The sequence below is a fragment of the Ictalurus punctatus genome, chromosome 14, assembly GCF_001660625.3.
Source record: "Ictalurus punctatus breed USDA103 chromosome 14, Coco_2.0, whole genome shotgun sequence".
NCBI lineage: Eukaryota > Metazoa > Chordata > Actinopteri > Siluriformes > Ictaluridae > Ictalurus > Ictalurus punctatus.
In genome coordinates, this window is record NC_030429.2 from 5,706,400 (window position 1) to 5,725,098 (window position 18,699).

The 18,699-nt window shown below is 38.4% G+C and overlaps 1 protein-coding gene across 1 annotated transcript; it reads right to left on the reverse strand.

The window, feature by feature from the left end:
- Positions 1-1,242: 1,242 nt before the first annotated feature.
- ube2d2 (ubiquitin-conjugating enzyme E2D 2 (UBC4/5 homolog, yeast)) lies at positions 1,243-17,652 on the reverse strand. The gene is given in 7 exon segments (NM_001200606.1): positions 1,243-1,402; positions 7,287-7,380; positions 8,520-8,625; positions 8,994-9,071; positions 9,192-9,223; positions 11,321-11,384; positions 17,309-17,652. Coding segments are annotated over 7 exon segments (444 nt in total). The 5' UTR covers positions 17,333-17,652; the 3' UTR covers positions 1,243-1,356.
- Positions 17,653-18,699: the final 1,047 nt, after the last annotated feature.

Genomic DNA, 18,699 nt, shown 5'->3' on the forward strand with positions numbered 1-18,699 from the left:
GGAGGAATATAAACATTAATCTTTGCTTGTAATTCATTTCAGTGAAGCATAAAAAGCTCGACCACAACCCAGGATCAGACTTTAGTAATCATTTTATTACACAGTTTTTAATCAACACACAAAGCTCAAAGAGCCTTTCAGGAAATTAAATATACAGAAGTTTGTCTGTGAGGAGTTTGTGTCCTCTCACCCGGGTACCCAATCAAGTCTGTCTCAGCCATGTTAGCATCTAATTCATCAAGAGCAAGAGGGGAAATAATTGAGCTAAAAATGGAGCTAAGTTACAAGGGAGTGGTGGTGGGGTTTGGGGGTTGGAGGTCGGGGGAGGGGGGGGGATCCTAAACACGTGCTTATCTAAGACTTTTTTTTTTTTTTTTTTTTTTTTTAAATAACCGGTCCAAAATCCTCCAGAAGTGTGAATGCATGTGAAGTTGCTCGTGGCTAAGGGAAGGGGTAGAGACAGTCTTGGTTATGGCAAATGGAGAAGAAAAAAAAAAAGAAAAAAAAGAAAAAAAAAAAAAGAAAAATAAAAAATAAAATATATTCATAGTATTCATGTCCTTTAGAATGATTCACAAGAGAGGACCCAAAAGATTGGACATTGTTTCATTAATAACCTGCTATGATTCTACAAGAACTCCTTATAGATTTTATACAAAAAGATAGCCAGCATACACCCCTCCCTCCTCTGCCAAATGGAAACACAAAACAAACACCAAAAAAAGAAATCCTTTTCCTGATCCAATATACAGTTTGAAACCCAGGAAATAGAAATAAATGGGGGTGGGGAAGTGAATCTTCACTACATCACAAAATGTAAATGAGAATGGCCCTCCCTCCCCAGTGTTTAAAAACAAGGAATGTTTTTTTTTTTTCTTTTTCTTTTTTTCCCCTCAAGCCGTGGAACTTTTTTCAACCGCAAAAAAATTGAATCTGGCTGACCCTAAGCAGCAGGCAAGTCACCACAGCAACAGAGACGCTAAAGCAGAGATGCCGAGCGCAAGGTGTTCAGGAAGGTGATGGTGGTGGGACAGTTGAGGACGAATAAGCTGGAGTTGGACTGAAAGTATTTACACCATGGCTATGAGGTGGGGTGGAGTGGATTGAGGGGTAGAGGGAGGGGAATAGGGCAGGTGCTCTGGTGAGGGGAAGTGTGGCTTAAAGAAAGCACGCCAATGGAAACCAACAAGATCTGGGGGGAGGTTTTTTTCATAATTTTTTAAATTTATTTATTTTTTTATCTTTTTTTTTTTTTTTTTTTTTATCTCTTAAACTTTCAAATCTCCCCTAACTTTAAGATGGAGAGGTGTAAATTTTTTTTTTTGTTTGTTTCCCACCATGATTAGACCTCCAAAACTACATTGCATACTTTTGTGTCCATTCCCGAGCTATTCTGTTGTACCTGAAAAAGAGAGCAGAAAACAAAACGAGCATTAAAAATCAAAACCACAAATTCCTCATTTCCTCATGACTGTCACCACTGCTTCATACATTTCAGAGGTGTTTTAAACTACAGAACAAGCGTCATGTGCCAGCCATTTCACAAGCAGCTGGGTTCTCTTTTCTAGTTATCGAAGAAGAAGAAAAAAAAAAAAGCAAAAAAAAAAAAGCGCACGGCATAAAAAGTGAAAGTTAAAGAGCAGATAAGAATGATCTGCTCGACAAACACCAGGTGAGTGTGTGATAAATCTTGGACAGTGAGTCCCTGTACTGCTGGCAGAGCGCTTCTCTTACGGCGGTGTTCAGGTCTTACGATCTCGGTCTGCACAGGAAATATCAGACTCAAGGTTTTGCCTAGACACATACACTGATGCATATCGGTCACTGTCCTGTGCAGGCACATCTTTATCTATTTGTACTCGCACACGATTAAATTCCACCATGATGAGTAATTTATCCAATTAAACCTGCCCTTGGGATAAAATATATATATATATATTTTTTTGAAGTCAGCCAGTCGATTGGACGTCTGACTACTCGACTAATCGATCACAGAGAAGCTGTGTATAATTATACTGGCATGTAAGTATGCTGTGTTTCTCAGCCATCGCCCTAATAACCAACACAAATGGGCACATTTATCAAATTTATTTAAGTGCAAGCGCTGTTTATTGCACCAAAAGCCTTGTCCCCACAAAAAGAGTGCGACTGTGATGGATTACGTGCAATAACTGGAACATTGGTCACAGCACACAAATTTCTGCAGAAACTGCTGTAAATTATTGAGACAAGGACACTGCTTACATGTGAGATGTGCTAGTGCTTTAAATAAATAAATAAATACAATATTACACACAATCAAAATCATTCAGCCCTCACTGCAAATTTTTAGCTGTTTGCAATGGTTTCCCCAAATGCAACTTATAATGATTTCTCCAGTCTCAAAATTATTCAAATCCTTCATGGCCAGCATTTTTAGTACTTAGTAGACACCCTCTTGCTGTTATGACCTGCTCCAAATGAGATGCAGAGCTTCTGGCAGCGTTCCTGAGGAATCTTATCCCATTCCTCATGAGCAATGTCCTCAAGTTCAATAATATTCTTGGGTTTGCGTGCTGCAACCGCCTTCATTAAATTCCACCAGAGATCTTCTATGTTCAAGTCAGGTGACTGATGACCCTGTAGACTCTTCCAGGACTACTTCTGCAACCAAGCCTTGGTGGAATTTGAGGAATGCTTGGGATCATTGTCCTGTTGGAAGGTCCAATGACGCCCAAGCTTCAGCTTCCTCAGAGACGGCGTGATGTTTTCTCCTAGGATTTCCTGATACTTCAGTGAATCCATCTTGCCTTCCACACGCTGCAGGTTTCCAGTGCCACAGGATGCAAAGCAGCCCCAGAGCATCACCGAGCCACCACCATGCTCGACTGTGGACAGTGTGCTCTCTCTTCATTCTTCCACCAGACATACCGCTGATCCATTGTGCTGAAAAGTTCCACAGAACAGAATCCCAAAACTTCTGTGTCTTATTTATATGATTTTGAGTTGACTTTTCTTGTGCTTTTGGGTCAGTAGTGGTGGCATGGAAACCTTCTGCGTTTAGTACGCGCCTTACTGTGCTCACTGAAACCTCAGTGCCTGTTACACCAAGTCTTGCTGCAGGTCTTTTGCAGTCACTCGAGGGTTTTTCACAACCTGCCTTCTTACAAATCTGGTTGCAACCATTGACGGCTTCCTTTTTCTGCCCCGTCCAGGTATTTCACGTATTTTCTTCCCCAATAAGTTCAGATATTTCATGCATTTCTTCACCTAACCAGTTCAGGTATTTCATGTATTTCTTCACCTAACCAGTTCAGGTATTTCATGTGTTCTAGCTCAAGCACACCTGGTGCAACTAATGAAGTCTGTGATTACTTGCATCAGGTGTGATTGACAGAACACCTGTTTAGCACATTTGTGCTGTTGTGAGGGATTCCATTCAGGGGGTTGAATAATTTTGAGACTAGAGAAATCATAAGTTGTATTCTCAGATGAATTTGCTGAAACCACTTGAAGCATTCGTTGTGTTGAACTATTTCAGTTGCTTTCGTGTAATTTGTTCATCGCAAACAACTGAAAGTCTGTAAATACTGACAATAAACCTGACTTGCAATGGGGGTTGAATAATTTTGATTGTGGGTATATATACACACAATATATTTTAAATAAATAAATAAATAAATAAATAAATAAATAAATAAATAATATATATATATAAATAAATAAATAAATAAATAAATAAATAATATATATATATAAATAAATAAATAAATAATATATATATATATATATATATATATATATATATATATATATATATATATATATATATATATATATATATATATATATATATATAAACAGTTGCGGCCAGAAGTTTACATACTCTTATCATGGACATGAATTTCATGGCAGTATTGGGCTTTCAATAATTTCTTTTAACCTTTTTTCTGGGGCAGAATGACGTACAAACACAGCTTTTATTTAAAAAAAAAAAAAAAAAAAAAAAAAAAAGAAAGAAGAAAAAAAAATTCGGCCAATTAACTGATTATGAAAATAATGGTTAGTTGCAGACCTATTTTTTTTAGTACAAACTTGGTTAAGATTTTTATTGTTAATGACTTCATTATCGAGGCAGTTCAAAAAAATTTTAGATTCCCAAACATTAGTTTTCTAGTACAAAATTAAATGTTACAGAAAAATGTACATCATTAAAGAAGCAACGTATTACATAAGAGACACTTTTCAGTGCCCCCCCCAAAAATAAATAAATAAATTTTTTAAACAAATTAAAAAAATAAATATATAGAAAGACACATGGCTACTGGGTTCTGCGGCAAAAATGAGAAGCACACATAATAGTCAAAGTCTCCAAAAGAACTGTGGCTGCTCAATAAAACCTACCCGTTTATTTCCTTATAAAACTGCACTAATTGCACCAGAGACAACTCTCTTTTTGTCACACCAAATATTGACTTTCATCTCTCTCTCTCTATATTATAATATATATATATATATATATATATATATATATATATATATATATATATATATATATATATATATATATATATATATATATATATATATATAAATAAAAAACATTTACTTTCGTTATTTTGAAGGCATCTTTGTTTTACATCACTTCATTGCATGTTCCTAAAACTTTTGCATAGTACTGTACATGCGCGCGCACACAGTGCCCTCTACCAATACTGACACCCTTGGTAAATATGAGCAAAGAAGGCTGCGAAAAACTGTCTTTATTTTTTAACCTTCTGATCTTTTGTTAAAAAAAAAAAAAAAAAATCACAAAAAATACCCTCATGGATATCAAACAATTGCAAACAAAACAGGTTTATCAAAAATGTTGGACAAATTCCCTGAGTCATTCATAACAATGGATTAGACCAAGGAATATAGCTGTGATGTGCGGCAAAAGGTTTCAGCTTCACAACAAAGGAAGTGTCTAAGAAAATAGCACAAGCATTGAAAATGCCCATTTCCACCATCAGGGTAATAATTAAGAAGTAACAGTCAACTGGAAATGTTATGAATCAACCTGGAAGAGGACATGCGTCTATACTGTCTCAACGCAGTGTGAAGAGGACGGTTCGTGTGGCCAAAAAAATCTCCAAAACTACAATCTGAAGTCACGTACATCAAAACAAGTTGTTTGGAAGGGTTTCAAGAAAAAAGCCTCTACTCATTCAAAAACAATCTCAAGCATCTTCAGTTTGTCAGACACTACTGGAACTTCAAATGGGATCGGGTTCTATGGTCAGATGAAACCAAAATAGAGCTTTTTGGTAATGAACACCAGAGGTGGTTTTGGTGCACACAGAGAGGTAGCCATATGGAAAAGTACCTCATGGCCACGGTTAAATATGGTGGTGGCTCTTTAATGTTTTGGATCTGTTTTTCCTGCCAGAGGACCTGGACATTTTGTTAGGATACATGGCATCATGGACTATCAAACATCAGATATTAAACAAAAGCCTGACTGCCTCTGCCAGAAAGCTTAAAATGGGCCGTGGTTGGATCTTCCAGCAGGACACTGATCCAAAACATACATCAAAATCAACACGAAAATGGTTTACTGACCACAAAATCAAGGTTCTGCCATGGCCATCCCAGTCCCCTGACCTGAACCCCATAGAAAACCTGTGAGGTGAACTGAAGAAGAGAGTCCACCAGCATGGACCTCAAAATGTGAAGGATCTGGAGAGATTCTGTATGGAGGAACGGACTCAGATCCCTTACTATGTATTCTCCAACCTCATCAGGCATTATAGGAGAAAACCAAGGGTGTGCCAATAATTGTTGCACACCTATATTTAACGAAGATATATTTTTTTTGGATAAAACTGTTTTGTTTACAGTTGATATTTGAGTATTTCTGTGAATTTTTGAACAAAAGATCATAAGGTTAAACAGTAGACAATTTTCACAGCCTTCTTTGCTCATATTTACCAAGGGTGCCAATATTAGTGGAGGGCGCTGTACGTTCATCATAAATAGCTTATAAGACTGACTATGGCCTCTATGCAAATTCACAGTTTAAAGCAAGAATGCATTTCTTTATTAAATTGCAAACGATAATGCTGAAGTCTCATTTCTGACTGATCCAAAGTGTTGGTTTATTTATTTACTTTTTTGTAGTGTTGGCCACAATTCAAATCACAGGTTTATATTAAAGCACTCGTTCTAAGACTTACACAGGGACTTGTAGGGTGAGTGGGTTGTAAATGGGTTAAAAATGTGTAACGTATGTATGCTGAGGTTTTTTCTTTGAGTTGGCTGTTATTTAACCTTTACGGAAGGAGTCTCCAGTGTCAGCACGTTGTAACAGTCAGAGGTTGCGCATTGCTTTGATATAAGAGGAACGATGCACCACGTGAACTGCTGCTACAGGAAAATAAATCAACTTTGGGGTGGTGACTAGGGCCGGCCGATATATCGATATAATGTCAATATCGTGATAAATGCTATTGAACAGATGTTGATTTGACTTTTTTTTTTTTAAACCTAATCACCTTAATGGTTTTGTAGGCATTAAAGGAAATTGTCAAACTCACTAACGTTTGTTTATTTTATTACTACTTTGTGGACACTTAGCTAAAATATATATCGTGATACACATCCCGTATCGTAGAAATGCCCTCAAGGATTGTGATCTGATATTTTTGTCATATCGCCGAGCCCTAGCAATAACAGTAACTCTGACTCTCAGGCCGCACTTTACCACCACATCTGTAATAACTCACCTACAGCAGCACACCGCAAAGTGTTTTTTGTTTTGCATAAATACCCATGCGTTCACATTAAATTAATTAAATGATTAATTAAATAATTAATGAAATAATTAAATAAAATGATTATTCTGCGCACTTATTCAGAAGAACATAGCATGTTATACTGACAACATCCACTGGAATAAAAACCTATCAGTATATCTGTATCAGACATACCACTCAAATTTAATTTCCAGGTTAATTCATTTCTTTTGATAGGAAAAAAAAAATTCTAGGATGAAAAGTATTTTTGATTGCTACCTGTTAATTACCATAAAACAGTCACAGCTACAGAATTATTTCATACACGCAAACAAGCAAACTGACCGAGGACGTGTTCAAGAAAGAGGTCGATTTTAATAAGCGTCACGATCAACACAAACCCGGAATATTTAGAGTACATCCATTCACAATGGAACAGAAACGAAGTCTACTTCACTACGGTTTCAGATCGGTCTGTACAGCACGCACGGCTTAGACTTTTCTAAAGTGGTGGTGTAGCGAAAGACTCACTTTTCCCTGTCAGTCTTGTAGATGCGGGCGATCTCGGGTACTAAGGGGTCGTCCGGATTGGGGTCGCACAGCAGAGAGCAGATAGACAACAGGACTGTGGAACAAAAACACAAGAACAAGATAAATATAACCAAACAACAGAATGATAAAGAGCAAGCAAACCTGAGATGTATACATTTACACGCATCCTTAAAATTGTGCTCTGGTTTATTTGGATTGGTGTACTTCACAATGATCTAGAACCGTCAAAAGTCATTTCGACAGCCTGTACTGTATCAGTAAAGCATGTAATATTCTTCACCATGCAAATAATAGTTACTTAACTAGTTTCTGAAGAATTTCTTGACTTTAAATTCTAGTTGAAAACTATTTGGAAAAAATAGTTACTATGTATGTCTCACCACAGGCAAAGGGAGGGATTATCAAGGTTACATCCACAATCAAAAAGTAGACAAAAAACATTAAATTAAAGAAATCAATGAGTTCTTCATATCTTGTCAGTTCAGTACCTAGGGTTAGTCCTATATTGGAGGTCAAGAGTTCATTTGATATAAAAAGGTGTTACAGTAATACAGACAGGGAATTTCCAAAAAGGTATTGCCTAGACAGCACTTTTAATTTTATTTTTATCTTCATGGTTCCTTGTGTCAGGTATGACCTTTACCCCATATGCCAATCCCCATTCAGTACGAGTAAACAAACACCATTTACACCAACGCTTTAACAGAAACATTTCGTACATGAAACATCCTTGAATCCCAGTTTTCCCTCAACAAGTTGAGCAAGGGCAAGCTTTTTCCAAGACTATTCCCATTTAAAAGGCGTGTTTACACTCAAAGGTTAGTGGATACAATCTTTAAATACATTTGATTTTTTTTGTTTGATTGAGAGTGGTGGAACATCACAACACATCATTATCAGTTCGGTCTATAAATGACATCTGGAATAAAATGACAATACAGACAGTTAGCACTGGGACATTTCACTGTGTGCATCACTCCACTTGTCTGTGTTCACAACATAAAACGCAAATTCTAACAATAGTGCGTTACATTTAAAACTGGTAAATAAATAAATAAATAAATAAATAAACAAACAAACAAACAAACAAACAAACTGCCAACCTGTGACTGTACGTGTACAGAGTGTAAAAACGTTTCAGAACAGACATTTGAGTAGCAGATCAGCATCAGTTTTTTGGTCATTTACTGATTAATGCCTGTGTGTGTGTACCTTTGGAGATGGTGAGTGCAGGAGACCACTGAGACCGTAGAATATCCAGACAGATGCTGCCATTGCTGTTGATGTTTGGGTGGTAAATTCTTGTGGTGAACGCAACCTAAAAGGCAAAAGAGGAAGAAAAACAAAAACAAAAAAAGAAACAAAAACAAGATTAGTAAATGAATAAAACACATCTCAGTCACTGCGCCTTTCGCAATCTATCTTAATACACCATAATCCTAATCTAAAGTTTTTAATCCATGATGTATGTAGGTTAAAAGAAAGTTGCCTGGCGTGACACATGCATGTTGGTTTTTCCCTGAAAGGGAGGGTCAGACGAAACGTCACGCTCATCTGAATGAGGAAATCCATTTCCTTTGAATCAATGCCGAAAACCATTTCCTCATACTGGCATCACGGAGACTATTCAGCAGCTTCCTACGTCACACAGACAAGCCAGCACGTTTCAGAAAGAAGGAAACTGACCTTTGGCGGTTTGAAGGGGTAATCTGTGGGGAAGTGAATGGTCAAGAAGAACACGCCACCCTGATAAGGACTGTCGTTCTGCAGGAAGACGAAAAGAAAAAAAAAAAGAGAAATATACATATATAAAAAAGCGATGAATCATGGTTGTGCAATAAGAGAATCATGTAAAGCAGAAGGGGGAAAAAAAAAAATACTTACTGGTCCCATTATTGTGGCCTGCCAGTGAAACACTGCAAGACACAATCGACAAGCACGTGAACTCAAACGTGATTCAAAAGACCCGACGGGTTTATTCAAACTAATTTCTTTCATAATTAACAAAATCGGTCTGGGCAAAAACTTTGCAAATGAGACAAGGTGGTCCTGTGACCTTAGGGAAATTTTTTTATTAAATAAATAAATAAATAATAAAGCACTCATGTCGAAGTCGTACCTTTTCACATTTAATGAGAAAATAAGACGTACGTAACGTGTTAAGGGACTGAATCCATAACGCTGAACTATGACGAGCTGGCGTGATTTTAAATCGACTCTAGATTCACACAAGTGTTTGCATCGTGTCCGTGAAGAAACGCCGAAGCACCGTGACGTACCTCGGCGCCATAGCGTACACGAGAAAACAATCGAACGCGTTGCTTTTCTGCAAACAAAACCCCGACCAATAAATACTACAAGAGATTCATCAGTTTTCACGCCATCACCTGAGTGACAAGTTTGACAGGTACGACAGGTTATTTTTTTCCTCCTGCTAACCCGAACTGCGTGAGGAAGACACCTGCCGTGATCTCTCCTATACATTATAGTGTTTAATCTCATTACAACAAGTCTCGCCAACCGCTCTTTTTAACCACCGATCTCATAAAACCCAAAGCGTCCCCAAAGGTCAGGGTTTGAAAAAGAAAAGAAAAAAAAGAAACACACAACAACAAAGGTGCTGGTTTGACCTCTTGCTGCAAATGTCGTCTTCCTACCTGCCTCTTTTTGACCGTGAACACAACCTCCAGACGTTTTGTTTAGTCTGCTGAGAATTGGGTATTTAATAATCAATTCTTAAAAGGTGCATTATGAGTGATGTGTGTCCACACTTAAGGACATATCAGTTGTAAAATCACCTCCAAATAATTAGACGCCATAACTACAATTCATCATAAATCATTATTCTGATTTCGGCTTCTCTCTTGATCATTTGTTGTTCTTAATGCAGCATGTCTGGTATATCCATGCAAGGTTTTGATACAAAATTTTAAACATAAGTGTTGTGGGGAGAGAGAATATACTCTGTTTGCTTATTAAATATTTATTTATTGAAGTTATATTGATCAGCTACAGATCATGCAACAGTGCTAAACTTTTGTTCAGCAAGAATATTGTTAAATATTTTCTATATTTCTGTAAACACAAGGATTTTTTTTAGGCGTTTTTAATTTCAGGTATAATGTTTTATCCATTTTTCCTCATGGTATCTCACATGAACAACCCATTTACATTTTAATTCAAACTAAATTTCTTAAAACTGCATGTCTTTTTTTTTTTTTTTTTAAGTAATATATAAAGAATGTAGATGTTTAAACAAACAGACAAATAAATAAATTATGCATGAATGGGTTCAAATCATCCCCCCCTCGATTCCACCTCCTATTCACACCTATGATCCTGAAGCTCCGCCCACAGGACCTACAGTGGCCTGTCAAGCTGATTTTTCGTACAATAAATGACTGGAGGCACATTCGATGGTTAACCCATTATTTTTAATCATGCTTTACATATCTTTCAGGTTACTCGAGTACAAGTACCTCGACTATTGCACCTTTAAGTTTCTTTGAAGAAAGCTCATTTTCCCCTCCGCTAACCCGACGCCAAATAACACCACAGCACCTAGTATCACATCAGAGAGTCTAAAGTGATGCTTGGAAAACTCAAAGCTTTACTTGTTTTAAGTTTTAAACAAGTGCTTTACGTCATATAATCAAGAGTTAAAGTGCACAGGATGTTCAAGACGTAGATACACAGGAGCAGAGCTGAATGAAACCTTACACTTGACTGATGAAAAGCCGAGATCAGAGACCGCTATGAAGAGACGCGCTGACGGACTGCCGATGAATATACCGCGGTGTAGAGCACGGACTAGCAACAACAGGTTTGAAGGGTGGCAGAGCAGCAGTGCGCATGTGCCAAGTCTTAACAAAACGAGGATGGATTTCCACAAACAAACTCTAATCATATCACACACACACACTAAAATAAATAAATACATACATTTACTACCAGCACAGTTCACTCACATTCACCTCGGATAAGCTTTATTAAGTTAATTGACTGGTACTTACTGTCATCCCCTACTGGTCCTGCTGAGCACTGGGCAGGGGGGTCACGGCCCAAATCGTGCAGCTCCTTCAACACACACACACACACACTTTATAGATACAGCAAAGATACAATATGAAAAAAAGCCTGCACAGAGTTACCATGAATATACATTAATACAAAAGTTAGTAGTAATAAAATTCTCATCTAATCCTCTAACTGTCTTAGAGTTGGTGTAATACATCACACTAACGATAGACATGTTCACTTTAAACTTAAAATCGTATCAATAAGAATCTGACATTTTGCTCGAGTAGTAAAAATATAAAATAAAAAAGCTTAAAAAAAATTCACACACGTATATAATAACCAAAAACGTTTTATTTTATTATTATTTTTTTTATAAACCTTGGTGATGTATAACGTCTATAGAAACACAAATTTACATCTTTTTTTTTTTTTTTTTAAATACTGCAAAGGAGAAAAAGCCCAAGTGTGTTTTCTGGATTAAGGTGGAAGTTGTGTATCAGGAATCGACAGAATCCTCAGTCCGCTTCAAGTTAGAAAAAGATAAAAGACGAAAAGTGAAAATGAAACTAGTCACCTTCACGTGATTTCGAGGTGAACTGTAGTGAAACTGCGCTCTCAGTACCTTGTATGGGTGAGGAGTCACGTCAGGGCGGGGCAACGTGACCATATATTCAAACTGTTAGAAATTATCCACATTTTTTGAGATATTAAAGGTGCTGTGATATCCTTCTCTAAATTTTTTTTTTTTTTGAAACAACAACTACAAACTGATTGGAAGACAGTTTGTTGTTCAAAAAATAACAACTTGCATTGGATCTTAAAAAAAAAAAAAAAAAAAAAAAAGGGTTTAATGTAAGCTGGAGAATGTTGTTTATTCTTATCAGAAGTCATTTGGTTTAATGTCTACAAAAATAAAAAAACAAAATTTAAGTTTTGTAGCTTTCAGTATGAATGCCAGCCTTAAGGTTATATATGTTAGATAAAAATATCCAAAACTACGACTAAATTCTCGTTAAGAAGATATACACATTCACACTTTACACACTCTCTCTCCCCCACAGATACGGAGCAACAATTTTGATGACATCATTCTGCACTTCAGCTTCATCAGATTTTCAGTCCAAATCAAACGCTCTCTAGAATCTGAAGTGTCCCGTCCCCGGCATTACAAAAATGACCTTACTGAAGTTAAAAAAACGTATCGAGCGCGAGCGGTTTGAAAGAGAGCGTTTTATTCCGTTGGTTCAGAAGGAAACGGCTTCAATTTATTCGCTTTAAAGAAGGTATTTACGGATTTACGAAGTATTTACGAAGGTATTTACGAAGCCAGGTCACGGCTTCGTGAAAGGCATTTTTCCATGGTACAAACTGTCAAGTTCGGCTTAACCCGGGCTGTGAGGCAAGATAAACGCTATTGTCCATACGAAAAGAGGGAGGGGTCACTCGATATGTCCTGCCCTGACTTCCTACTTCAATGGAAATTACGTCAACACATTGAATAATGCTGCACGTTTCACCGGGACGTTAAAGTCGAGTTAGAGAAATATTTATATAAAATGCTGGGCAGATACGCAGAACAACAATTTCATGATAGTTGATCACATACCGTGAGCGTCGTGATCTCTTTATGTCTTTCCTTGTAGTAACAAGTTTCTGATATGAACAGTTTTCTACTGTTTGAATCTTATAATAAATCGTGGTTCATACGTACCGTAGAAACGTCCTGAAACACAGTGATGTGGTATTTGTGTCATCACCCACCCCTAGTTCACGTGTCAAACTAAGCAAGGCAGGTGTGAAAGCCCCCTCAGCCCTACCTATAAAGACGGTGCCACGAGGCATCGATACAGAGTTTTTGTCCTAAAAGTGTTGCCCGAGCTAAACCATCAAAATCTCAACACCGATAAAGTTAAACTCTGTGTGTTTAACGTGCAAGCAATTTAAAGTCTTTAACTAAACCTGCTAACATGGCACCAACGTTCCATGACACCTAGAGCCGAGTCAAAGTGAGTATGCGAACTCGATTCTCACGAGCCGAGTCTCAAAGGCGCCTCGTTGAGCGAAACCGCTACCTCTAAACAAACTTGATAACACGTTGATTAAAACTGATCGGGAGTTTAAGCTCGAAGTAGCTGCAACGTCACTAAACAAATTGATGTCGATTAAAGTGTTCGGCGCTTAACTATATTAATTATTACGTTCTAACATGAAGGAGAGTCAAATAACTAGTTTCTTTAGGCCTGAGTTTGAATTGTTGATTACAAACGAGTGGAAGAAAAAAAAAAAAGTGTATGAGGTTGACTGTAACAGTAGAACGAGCTGCTGAGAACGACAGACTTTTACCAACGAATTCACGTAACACAAAGTGTTTACTTCACTCCGTTATTAGACTGAGAGTGACCCATCACCTGAAATGTGTTTCATCTAAACCTCGATAACTCAAACAAGTCAGCCTCCAAATAACTTCAGCTTGAAGTTTGTGAACACGTATAAAAAAAGTGTGTTCTGTCGGTGGAAGGGTCAAGAATAAAAACACTAGATCTATAAATAATAATAATAATAATAATAATAATAAGTTATTATTAACAACAATTATTATATATTATGTACTGAAGCGGTTGGTGACATTTTTGCAGTTAAACGTGTCCCTGGGTGTAAAAACTTTCAGAACCGTTTCGTCTACACGGTAATAACCTTTACATTCTTGACCACAGTATGGGTTTTCGTATCCGGCGTTACCGTAATGCACCTAATACAGGTACCGAGTGTCAATACGCTGATATCGGGCAAACCTGAACGGCAACAATTGACGGTATTTAACTACAGGTTGTATTTCCATTATTATGAACCAAAAAGAAACTGAAAGACACAGACCAAAAGCTAAAAAAAGAAGAACTGGCGATATAAATGCAGGATAAAGGATCAGTTACGGATGTTAAGGTGTCACGGCGTAGGACTGGACTCTTACTTCACCAGCGACCTTTTCAAAACACTGAATAAAATGTATTTACATCTATTACGGTCACATTTTTTCTTGCGCAGATTCTTTACTCCAGTGCTTCTTGTAACTTTTTGGTCATCTGAAAAAAAAATTAAAAAGTAGGCAGGATTTCATAACCTCCTCTTCCTCTTCATACAGGGGAAGCAGCACCACTGAAAACCCTTTGGCTGTGTGATCTGTTGCTCCTCTAAACACTATACCGTTACCTCCGAAAACGTTCCTGACTTTATCACACGTGATGACCATCAAACGCGGCACTGCGGATGTCTTCGGCTACTAGCTCGCTATACAGCGGCGCCACCGTGACCATATCGGAACAAATCGTGCTGATGTCAGAAAGGAGTATTATTTACAGCCCAGCACACACCAGCTACCAAACATGAAACTTTTCCTCTTGACCTCTTGGTGCGTTCGAGTTATATCGGAAAGATCGGATTTTACGAGTCGAACACACGTGAATGCCGCTACAGAGTCGTAATTACGAGTTTGAGTTGGGGGCGTGTCAGTAAGAAAACATGCCGCGATGGATGGACACAACATCTGTAGTTGACGGCAAGTTAGGTGAAACTGAAGGTTTACTCGTCTCGGAAACTTTTTTGCAGTTACAATAAAACAAGCTAACCACCCGCACAAAACCCGACAGCACCGTACAACTACGATACAATACGCAACGATAAAGTACACGCTGGCTTCGCAAATCGATTTAAAACATTAAAAAAAAACGCAACACACCTTTTTTGCTCTTCATTTTCTAGGAGTTAAAAATCCTTGCTGTATATTAATTTTTTTATAGCTGATTAAGCACAGGTACACCGCCGTCTTGCTCCGACCAAAATGACCCGAACGCACCTGACGTCGTAATTATGACTTCCCAACTCGTAAAAACTTCCCAGGAGGACTTCAACTCAGTAAGTGCTCAGTTAGAAACACTGACAGTTTAGAGAACTTATGAAGACGTCCTCAAAACCCTCTCGCTAAAGCCGGGTGCACACTTTGCGATTTTTAACAGTCCTTTGCGACTGTTGCTTGTTAGACTGTACGAACGTGATCCCTGCTGTCACGCTATAGGATCTCAGCCCTCATTAACGTCACGTCCGACTGTACGACAGCCGAGACGCGAAAAGCGCACGTACAGAGTAGGACAAGCCACGCGACAGGACTGTGCCTCAAATCTTCTGACACGGCCAGAATTTACTCAGAGGGAAAATCTGATCGGGGGAACATGTCAAACTAGCGATCGAAGACTAGGATTATAGGAATCTTTTAGGATTCTCAACACGCATCTCACACGACCAAATCCTGGCCAAAATCCTACGGCTTAAGAAATGAGTGAATTGCAGATTTTACCTTTTCATTTCTCTTCGCCGGCGTGCGTTAATACGACGATGCGTTAACAAACCGTGATATTTGGGTGAAGACTTGGGTGAACACTTCAAAGCTTGAGAGTGGAAAATTCTGGAATAATAATAAAGCTGGATGGATTCAATAAACAGCGAAAACATGACAAACTCACTTGATATTCGAATAGTTTGTTCGTAAAATAAATCTGTCCTCGGTGAGCCCTGTGAATTATTAGTTTTCCATTTCAAAAAGAGGTGTAAAAGATGTTCATTAGTAGACTTTAGCAGTTTTCTTATCAGGTATTAATTACAGTAAACACACACAGTATCGATATCCAAGTCAAAATGATAGAGCCAAACTGAACACCAAGAACTCACTATAGTCGTGTTTCTAAACCTGACAAGATACTCAGACAAGTTAAAAACCTCAGAGATAGAAACCTAAACGAAGGAATAACCATTTGTTTTTAGTTTTTCTTTCCTTTCACACGCCTAATGAAACTGAACAAAAAGCTTACCTAAATAGCAAAACTCCATGGGTGTAATGTAAAAATAAAATACAGGCTCGGGTACCGAGAAACAGGGTAAACAGAGGTGTAAAGTTACCGAGATGCAGAAAGACAGAGAGGTGAAGTTATGGGGTTAAAATGTGAGTAACGAGTTCAATTCGGGGTGTGAAGTTGAATATTTAGGATGTGAGTAAGCTTCATGAGCGACGCGTCGCAGAAAACTCGGACGTTAGCATGAACATTACAAGTGTGACTTAGCGAAAGGGGGCCAAATCTTAGTCGCACCGCGCTCCTTGATATAACCCGAGATAACAATTTTATTCGTTTATTTAAAAAGGACTCAGTATGTCGGGTTTGAACCGAGTCAGGAACCGACTGTGAATCAGTAGTAGTAGTTCGCGCTGACGCCTTTTTAACTAGCCGCCTAGTCGCTAACATTACTGCTTCATTAGCAAGAAAAAAATAGCCACCTAGCTAGCTAGCTAGCTAGCTCAGTCCCTCAGCCATCTCCTAGCAACATAAATTATCCTATTATATATACACATATATATACGCACACACACATATACGCGTGTTCTACCTGTTAAAGGTTTTTAAAAACTAGCTATGGTCGCGGTTTATAATCGTAAGCAACTTTAAAACGCGGGCCTGCTGATTAGCGAGCTAGCTAGCGTTAGCTTAAACCGCACAAGTCGTGCCGGCTAGTTCAGTCTATTTATCTAATCCAGCTATGAATATTCTACTCGGTAGAAACGACTGACATGGCGTCCACCATTTTGTCTCTCAGACAACTTATAGTTATGATTCTAATAATAATAATAATAATTATTATTATTACTGTTGTTGTTATTAATAACATGATTACCTACACGACACTTATAGCTAGCGAACATTACAGCACGATGCGTTAGAGCTACACTAGCCAAAGCTAGATCTTTTTGCCTCCCCCCCCGAAATGTCTGAAACCGGAGCCGTGGTATCCATGTAAATAAACGTTTATATAAATATTATTTTTTGGTCAAAGTGATTGAAGGAGGCATGGATGTAGACGCGCTGTAAATCAATGTGGATGGATGAGAAAGTCGAAGTGCGAAGCGGAGGCCTCACTTCCTTCCTTCCTTCAGGTCTTACCTTGTGAATTCTCTTCAGTGCCATTGTTGTGCTGCTGCTGTCAGTGAGAAACGCGCACTCGGGTTATTTCTTCACGATTTCTTTCCTTTTTAATATATAAAACTCTCCTTGTCGATTCTGAGCGCCGACCAACACCAGGCAAAGGGTGAAATCTTCTACCAAATGTGATCGGTGAGATGACGGAACCCGGTCGATAATGGATTTCTTTCTCTCTGGTGTGTGTGGTTTTTTTTTTTTTTAAGACGAAACTGAAAGGTATTATACTAGCACTCTGAGTGAGTGAGTGAGTGAGAAAGAGAGAGAGAGAGAGAGACAGAGAGGCTGAAGCGCTCCTTCCTCCTGCAGCGGCCGCCGCGACCGAATCACACCACTCAAATGAGGACTCCTCCGCCTAGCTGCAGCTCAAATTAGCGCCGCATCCATCCTCTAGAGCACCAGCTAGGGCGCATGATCTCTGCGGTCACACCCTAGAGAGTGCGCGCGTGTAGGGAGTGTCAGGGCTGTATGAGAGTTAACCAGCGCTTAGGTAACTTCAGCTGCTGTAGAAATTTGTGCAACTACCGTAGAGCCAGCGTAGATCCAAAATGGCGGAAACACAATTACACTACATACACTACGTTTTGAGCCAAAATGGCGGAAGCACTCTTACACTACATACATTACGTTTTGAGCCAAAATGGCGTTCATCATAGGCTTTCATCAGTCCCTCTCCCTCCCCCTATTTTTTCGACGAGGAATAAAAACGGTAATGTATCAATACAAATCAAGATACAGGAAAATTGCGACTGCTTTACAGTTATTTGTTTTATTTATTCGTCGCTGATATATATTGATAAAGAGTTAAACACGACGATCTTCCGGCTTCCGGATTTTCGCAGTTTCTCGAAAACACCTCTGACGAGAAGTTGAGCCAAAGCGGAGGGATATCGTGTGTTTGTTGTATCGCGATACAAAGCGAGAATCTCGCTGGGATGAGATAAAAGAGCAAAGGGTTGATTGCAACACTTTGCTTGGCTGAGCTGAGCGCTGAATTTCTCCATCTAATATCCTTAAAGCAAATCAGATAAGGCCTGCTATCAGATTTGAGTCCATTAGGCATTACGAGTACCCAATGGAATAAAAAAAAGTAAAGAAAAGAAAACCCCTCATCATTCACATAGTCGAAAAGGTTCAATTATAGGAATCAATCGGATGGCTCAAATTTGATTATTAGAACAGAGGCTCTGGGCTAAATGTTACATTTATATTACAGAAAGGATCCACTGTGCAAAGCCCTGTCACACTCCTGTCTCAATAACCCCAAATTAAATCCTTCAGATTGATCTCTTTATGTGACTAAATGGTTAAGGCGTGTATTATATGTGATGATCAGTATTTAGGGTATCTTGTGT